The sequence below is a fragment of the Leucopleurus acutus genome (assembly GCF_964270905.1).
Source record: "Leucopleurus acutus genome assembly, chromosome: 3".
NCBI classification, from domain to species: Eukaryota; Metazoa; Chordata; class Mammalia; order Artiodactyla; family Delphinidae; genus Leucopleurus; species Leucopleurus acutus.
This window is the reverse complement of record NC_139145.1, coordinates 44,189,501-44,197,895: the sequence shown is the minus strand read 5'-3', so window position 1 is coordinate 44,197,895 and position 8,395 is coordinate 44,189,501. Positions and strand designations below refer to the sequence as shown.

At 39.8% G+C, this 8,395-nt stretch overlaps 1 protein-coding gene across 1 annotated transcript in view; it reads left to right on the top strand.

Moving 5' to 3' along the window:
* Positions 1-6,780: 6,780 nt before the first annotated feature.
* The window catches only part of SGCD (sarcoglycan delta), a gene marked incomplete at its 3' end in the record, with an annotated part of 395,556 nt that continues 393,941 nt past the window's right edge, over positions 6,781-8,395 (top strand). Inside the window, exon 1 of the mRNA XM_082837340.1 lies at positions 6,781-7,185. Coding sequence (XP_082693466.1) covers positions 6,997-7,185 — 189 coding nt within the window. The 5' untranslated portion in view covers positions 6,781-6,996. The remainder of the gene's footprint in view (positions 7,186-8,395) is intronic.

The window sequence follows — 8,395 nt, the reverse complement described above, 5'->3', positions numbered from 1 at the left end:
AAGTAGGCCTCTTGGGGAGTATATTATACTGATCAAGGTTCACTTTTGCTAAATTATTCAATTTTTGAGAATGCTTTGATGCATGATTGGTATAGAGGGAGGGGAAAAACTAAGAGTGTTAATCACATCAAAAGACAAATATTTATTCTGCACCTGTTGTGGTCTAGGCATTGCTATACTCTTATAAATCAGATTATCACTCCCTTGTTTCAGATTCTGCCATGGGTTTTCAATGACTTTTCAATAACACCTGAACTTCTTACTATAATCTCCAAGGCCCAGCATCATCTGACTCGAGTCAGCTTTTCAGCCTCATCTCACTCCCATCTCTGCTTCACTCATTACAGCCAGTCACACAGGCCTTGTCTGCGTTGGGACAATTGCCTTTGCTTTCCTTATTCTGCCTGAGATAGTTTTTTTTTTTTTTTTTTTTGCCCCTACCCTCACCTTGCTGTCTTTTTCTCATCCTTCAAGTCTCAGCATAAATGTTACATCCTTAGAAAGTTCTCTCTAGATGAGTGTATATAAAATACTTTTCATCCTGTGATGCTCTCTTGAACATTACCAGATATATTTCAGTGTAGATACTTCACGTGTTTCATTTTGTTTCTAAGCATTTACTGCACATAGTCCCCCACCACCCAGCCTGTGAGCTTCATAAAGGCAAGTTAACTCTTCTTCCTTGTGGTATCTTGAGACCCTTCCCATGGTATATGGAATTTGATTGACCATCAATAATTATTTGATGAGGGAGTAGACGGATGAAAGACATTTAGATAGGTCCAATTTGAGATGGAAACTGGAGTAAAAGTGGTAAGTTGAGTTTAATTCTCATAGAAGTACAAAATGAAAGTATGACACTGGACATTGTCTCTGAGATGGGAGCAAGAGAATGCTAACTCATAATGTGAATTTGGGAGAAAGAGGCAGAGAGGAGAGTTTGGGAAGACAGACAGTAATCAAAGATAGAGGGAAGAAGCCAGAAGTGTCATGAATATCAAAGAAGGACAAAATTTCCAGGGGAGGAGGGGAAGTTGGCAATGACCAAACACCCAAGGAAAATGGGTGTTAAGAAGAGTGCATTGGGCTTCCCTGGAGGCGCAGTGGTTGAGAGTCCGCCTGCCGATGCAGGGGACACGGGTTCGTGCCCCGGTCCGGGAAGATCCCACATGCCGTGGAGCGGCTGGGCCCGTGAGCCATGGCTGCTGAGCCTGCGCGTCCGGAGCCTGTGCTCCGCAACGGGAGAGGCCACAACAGTGAGAGGCCCGCGCACCGCAAAAAAAAAAGAAGAGTGCATTGAATTTTGATCAGGGACATCACCAGTGATTTTTGAATGGGCCATTTCAGTAGATAGATGAGAGTATGAGGTTTCTAGCATTTGCCAAGGACCTGGAAACCTGGGCATTAATAAGAGTAAAGTTAGGCAACATGTGGAGAGGATTATAAAGGTAAGCTAAGATTCTGTTTAATGCCAAAGAGATTTAAAAACCAAGCACCAAAGGCTGCCAAGAGCATAATATTCAATATACTGCTGAAAGAGGTTAATGGAAATGAAAGCTCCAGGGTAGGAATGCAGTGAAAAAGTGAGGGATGGCAAAGCATACATTTAGGATACGGGAGGAAGGTGGGTAATCCTGTGAGAAATAACACAAGTAGAGGCAAAGATGGCCCAAGGATGCTTTTTTTGTGTTGGATGTAAATTCGCGTTCTTAAAACGTGGTCCTTGGGCTTTTTATATCCAGAATCAGTTTTGCTGCTCGTTAAAAATACAGATTTCTCAGATGCACCCCAGACTTACTGAATTATTCCTTGGCGTGAAGCCTAGGAATCTGCATTTATTGCACTTATTGTTTGCCTGGGCGGTTCTGACACATTCAAAAGTCTGAAAATCCCTCCCAGTGGAACACAGATAAGTGTACCTCTCATTGAGCTCAGCTAGGCAGTGACGTCTTATGAGGATGTTCCACTGAGGTTTTGATGTACGCTTGGGGTTCTTTATGGGAGGGACCAGAGGACTCTCCAGGTTTGGTGAAGCCCGAAGCTTGAACAATTTGTGGGGCTGTTTTAAGGAAAAAACTGAAAAATTTAGAAATACAAACTCAAGTTAAGAAAACATGACTATGTACTTAGAATGAGGAAATTAAATTATTAATTTTTAAAAGCTGACCTATCATAAACTCCAGAAAAAATAATATTAATTAAGTATCTGACATACTTTTCCTACAGTTTTTGGTGGCATATCCTTCGATTGCCTCTTCATATGAAGGTGCTACCACTTTCTCTGTAGACAACAGAAAGATAATTGTCTCCTATGCTGATTTCAGTAAAACTTTTTTTTTAATTATTGATAGCTGTGAAGCATAAAGCATGCAATTTTATGTACAGAATTCAGTCACACGGTGCACACAACCTGAAAACACAAGAATTCTGATTAATTCTCTTTTCCATGATTTCCGTAAGAAAAGAAAAACTGGGGAACATTTATTTTCTGTGCTGCATTGAGTATATTCTTGACAGGAGAGAATTTCTGTTTTGACTGGGTGTCAATGAGAATTGAATTCTACACTTGAAATTTTACGTAACTGATGATTAGAAAAAAAATTTCCACCTAGCTTCTGGCTCCTCTAGTATCCACGTATTTCTGGTGCTGGCCATCACCATGACGTGTTTACATGGCAATGTGTCCTGTGGTCATGTACCTTCATGACAGCATGCTTGGTGAGTTGGAGCCAAGGATGGAAGGAGAATTCCTGGAAGACATTCTTATACGAGGGGAGCTAGCATAATGTACCTCTACAGGGAGGTGTCTGCAAACCATGTAAATACATACCACTGCACCCGAACTATGCGAGCCCCCAATTCAACTGCCTCTTATTCGGACCTTCAAGATGCATGTAAATCCTCCAAAACCACGCAACATAAGGGGAAGGTGAAAAGGGGTCTTTTTCATCTTACTTTAGTTGAGTTTTACAAAAATGTATGATGGCTGTTAATACACTACTAGGGCCCCTTCCGGGGCCATGGAAGGGACTTGGATGAGGGAGGACCTGAAACTTCAACTTTATTCCCTATACAGCAGATTTCTCCCAGGAAGGACCAAAAAGTAACACAGATTGGAGTCTGTCTTTCCTCTTAAGTTTTTCTTATTTCAACATGTTTCTGTTTTTGACTAGAAAAATTAATGTACTCAGCTTATCTAAATTTTCTTTTTCTAAGCAGGATTATTTATAACAGATGTATCTGTTACCATATTGTTTGGCTGGCAACACTTTGTATTCTTTTTTCTTTTTTTTAAAATAATTTTATTGGAGTATAGTTGACTTACAATGTTGTGTTAATTTCAGGTATACAGCAAAGTGAATTAGTTATACATATATCCACTCTTTCTTAGATTCTTTTCCTATATAGGTTATTACAGACTACTGAGTAATAGATTACTTTGCTTTACAGTAGTTCCTTATTAGTTATCTATTTTATATACAGTAGTGTGTATATATCAATCCCAGTCTCCCAATTTATCCCTTTCCCCCCCACCGCCCCCAGTAACCTTGTTTTCTACATCTGTGACTCTGTTTCTGTTTTGTAAATAAGTTCATTTGTACCATTTTTTTTTTAGATTCCACATATAAGTGATGTCAACACTTTGTATTATAATCATTTGTACAACATGGCCTCCTCCCTCCCTCCCTCCCTCCTTCTGTCTTTCCTTCCTTCCTTGAATTGCAGACTGGAATGTTTTGTTTGATGTGATTCCTTAAAGTAGGCAGGAAGTATGGTGCCGGTGGAAGAGCCCTCCTGACATTCAGAATCAGGCACTGCACCATGTATCAGAGGATCTGGGTTCTGATCCCCGCTCAGCTTCTAATTCACTGTGTGGCTTGAAAGGTCACTACTTCCCTTTACTGTCTGTGAGCTCCTCAGCTGGTCAGTTAACATGGGGGGAAAAGTCAGTGGTTTCTAAGAATCCGAAGGTTCTGTAGAAGTGCTTCAGGGGTGGCCAAGCCCTCACTCTTGCTTTAAGCAAAGGAGCTCTGCTGGTCTGCTTTATACTCTAGAATTTATTTCAAGATTTTTGCCTTGAAATGGTTGTATTATGGGAAAAAAAAAAAAGGTATAACTGATTCATTTTGCTGTGCAACAGAAACTAACACAACATTGTAAATCAACTATACTTCAATAAAAGTCAATTAAAAAAAAGCAGCAGCAGCAGCCAGGGAGGTATCTGGCTTAATAATAGCAACAGCAAAAAAGGCATTTTAAGATAAGCTGTCCCTAATGCCTGGAATGACCTGGGGAGCTTTCCAATTCCATTGTAGAGCTCAGAATTTGATTTTGTATCTGTTAAAAGTTTGGGGTTCTGCTGCATAGTCAGGGTTGAGACATTATTCTAGATCAGTGGTATGCAACCTTGTCTACACTTTAGGATTATCTGGGGGACTTTTTAAAAAAATTCCTTTTGATGATTATTTAATTAACCTGAGTGTAGATGGTTTAAAAGCTCCACAGCTTCCTCTGATGTACATCAGGATCGCAAAATCCGAGTGGAGATAATCATTGCATCTGTCAAGTTCAAATCTGTGTATGAAAAAAAAATCACACGTATGATGTCCATATCCACAGCCTGATAAATATTTATTGACCATGTCATTTCCATTTTATAGCTAAATTATGTAATGCCCCCATCGGTTGGGATAAATGTCAGAGAAAAGGCACCTGGTGTGCTGGCAATATCGCTAGCTTCTGTACACTCATTTGTCAAGAATTTCTCACTGTTCTTCACACCTGCAAGGGTCAAAGACTACAATTCTTGTCCTTGCCCTGCCACAAACCCTGGAGCCGTGCACAAGTGTGTCAGCTTCTCTAGTCTTAAGTCAGCTGACTCATAGAATTAATTGATTAGAATCAAAGGACCTTGCAGATAGGATTCTAAGATTTTGTGATTATTTCCTTAATTTACACAATATGATTTAATGGAAAAGAAAGGCCTAATTTCCTTCAGACTAGTAAGACATTTATTTTCCCTTCTTATTGATCTTGGTGGGTGAAAAGGTCAGTGAGAGATGACATTGCTGTGTTTTCGTGTTGTTACAACACAGCTCTGGTCTGCAGAATTGTAAGGGGCTGAGTAATACAACTGAGATCCCTTCATAGTGTGAAGCTCAGTGCTTGGTTGGGAAGCCAGGGCTTTGGGAGACTGAAGTGGAAATTTGCAAGAACACAAACAAGAAGTTCCCCCTGGTGTTTGGCTTGGACTTTTGTACACACCCAGATGGCAGCAGATTTCATAGTGGATGGGAAATCATTCATTCATTCATCATTTATGCATTCATTTTTTTCACGTATTCATTCCACTCACATATGTTCGAACACATACTCATATTAGGGCCTGATTTTGGTGCTAGTGGAGTGTTTACAATGACATAGATGTATGTAGATCTTCACTGAGCATTTGAGTTGACCTTAAGTAAGAATTTACTTGGTTTTTCAAATGGAATTCCACTGATGCCTAAAGGCCATGAGTCCTCTGGGGGATTTTTAGATTTTATGTGTGCATTTTAGTGATTATCTAAAAACCGTACAATAAGTATATTCTGAACCATCTGGAAGATGACCTCATAACCAAGGGTATGATTTTAGGGCCTACATTTTGTTTGTCACCATGGTCCCTCTGGCACCATATATCACTAATGTAAGTGCTATTGACTAAGATGAAAATAAGCAGAGACAGACCTCATTCCTAGAGAATGCAGTCTGCCTACGTGAGGGCCAAATGAAGTAAAAATCCCAAAATAAAGCTTGTGCAGTCATTTGAAAAGAGAAAAGCAGTGGAGGCCATGTTGTCACCTGGCTCACGGCAGAGGAGGGTTGCTGTGCTCAGAAGATGCTGTGCTAAAGGCCTTGGTACCACATTATGCTGTTTAGTTTTGCAAGTCATCATTCTTCTCAGTAGTCAGTTATTTCCCACTTTGAATGATACGCGTTGGCAGCTTTGTTTGTATTTAATTTTAAAATTTGTTTTGGTTGGAGAATTTTATAGAAGTGATAAGTTTACTTAGATTTGTGTTGGTCCCTAATTAGCAGTGCCAGTATAAAGATAATTTGTGTCAACAGCGGGGGTTTGGGAAAGCTTCCTTACTTTAAAGGGGATTCGAATATTACTTAATATTGGCAGATTTTTTTTCTAATTTATCTCACTCTGCTATTATCACTGTTTAACTAGTTTGTTCTCCCCATTAGCCTGCAAGCTCCTGGAAGGCACGTGCACACCTTACTTGACTTTGAGCCTCTTTTATGTTTATTAAATAAATGTGTTGATAACAATTAGAATTGTCTAACTCATAAGGACCACTCGAAAAGGGTAGTGAGATCTCTGTCAAGGGAAGCATTTAAGCACAGGCTATCTATCACCTTTTGAGGATCCCTGAGTCAAGTGAGGCTTAATCTGTGTGCCCATCAGCACCCCTTTGAACTCTGGAATGGAGGGAAGATCAAACTTGTTACTTTTGCCACTAACTTGTTGGCAATACAGAATGATTGCGTTTGAGATCATTTTACCTCCCCCCTCCCCCAAATCAGTTGCTAAGCAGTAGTAGTATACCACCATGAAGAACTGCTGGGGTTAATTTATTTTCTCAGGTGAATTCTAAATTTCACCCTGAGGACTTTGTCTCCCTCACAAAGATGTTGGAATTCTAAGAATCATTTGGAAAATGGCTTCCTACGGGTCCCTCTCCTCCTGTGATATATATATGTGGCTGTCTCAGTGCATATCATGAGAGATGTCTGCGTGAAACGGGAGAGCTCATGCAAGCCTCTAGAGGAGCCACTTTTGTCCAGGGGAAGCAGATTTTTTTAGAGTTGTCAGGAGGGTGGAAACACATAGACAGCAGTCAGCCATATCTCTTCATCAGTTGATTTTTTTCCATTCTTTTTTTTTTCCTCTCTCTCTCTGAGCAGTTTAATGTGAGTGCTTCTCTCTCACCTCATTTATTTCAGATGCCTCAGGAACAGTACACCCACCACCGGAGCACCATGCCCAGCTCCGAGGGACCACAGGTATACAAAGTGGGGATTTATGGCTGGCGGAAAAGATGCCTGTATTTCTTTGTCCTACTCCTGATGATTTTAATACTGGTGAACTTGGCCATGACCATCTGGATTCTCAAAGTCATGAACTTCACGATTGTAAGTAAAACCACATGGTTTTCTTTAGCTTTCCTTGGGGGAAGGGAAAGCATGGGGCAAGAAAAAGAAATGTGGAAAGTGATGGCAATAGGATTCAAATAACCTGTACGCTGGTATCTTGGTGAAAAAACATTGCTGTTCAGATTACATGTGGGGATTGACTTCTTTTAGATCTCAATTCTTCAGAGGCTGGTAATCCACTTTTGCGGCATTTTCCTTCCTTTATGATCCATCGCGTATGCTTTCCTTCTATTTTGATAACTGTGTTTCTGTAATCTGTAGCTTACGAGTACTTTGAGTAAATAATCCAAGGAGAAAGATGTGATAGAGTCCAAAGTAGTAAGTTTTTCCAAATTTTAATGGTGATTAAGAAAGTTTTTGTGAGGTAGGGATTGAAACATCAGAGTAAAATTAGTCTTTGGGGATTATCTAAGAATTTTCACTGTCTGTTTCCACCTGGTAGCTCATTACTATGGTTCATGGGGCATTTCCTCAATTTTCAGGATGGCAGTTCTCTTTCCTACTGCTTGGGTAGGATGGAAACGAGAGTGTAGCCATGTTACATTTTTTTAAAAGAATTTGTGGTTATGCTTCTTTGAAGAATTTCTTGCACTTAGGACCACTCTACAGATTGGACATTTACTTGTTGAAGTTCAAATGAAAAGAAAATCCTGGCAAAATGATTTCTGGAGTTCCTCTGAGGTTTTTCCTTAGAGCTTTTCTGGAGATTATAACAGTACAAATATTATAATTTCTCTTATTAGTGATGGCATAGTGGGCAGTAATCTGCTGCCCTGAAAACACTTGCTTTTCCTCTTGTGATGGCAGACGTAAGTAATTACATTGGCAGTAAAAAGAACTCCTGTTTCCTAAGGAAACGTGACCATAACACAATTAAGAGTAAGGTTTTCATGTGAAAATTCAAAATAGAATAGAAAATCCAAATATATGCCTTTCCTGAATTATAAAGTTTATTTTTATCCTTAACACCCTGTGCATAGATAGACTTTCTTGCCATTACTCAGGTCATTTCTTCTTCTTGGGCTGCTTTTCTCCATCTTTTGTGCCTGGTACAACCCCTCCTTCATGCTTCTGTAGCCCCATTAATGTATTTATTATTATACTGATCACTCCAGATAATACTTTGTATGTGTGTTTCCCAGGCAGAGTGAACTTTGAGAATAGCAAGGGCTGCATCTCTTTTCCGTGG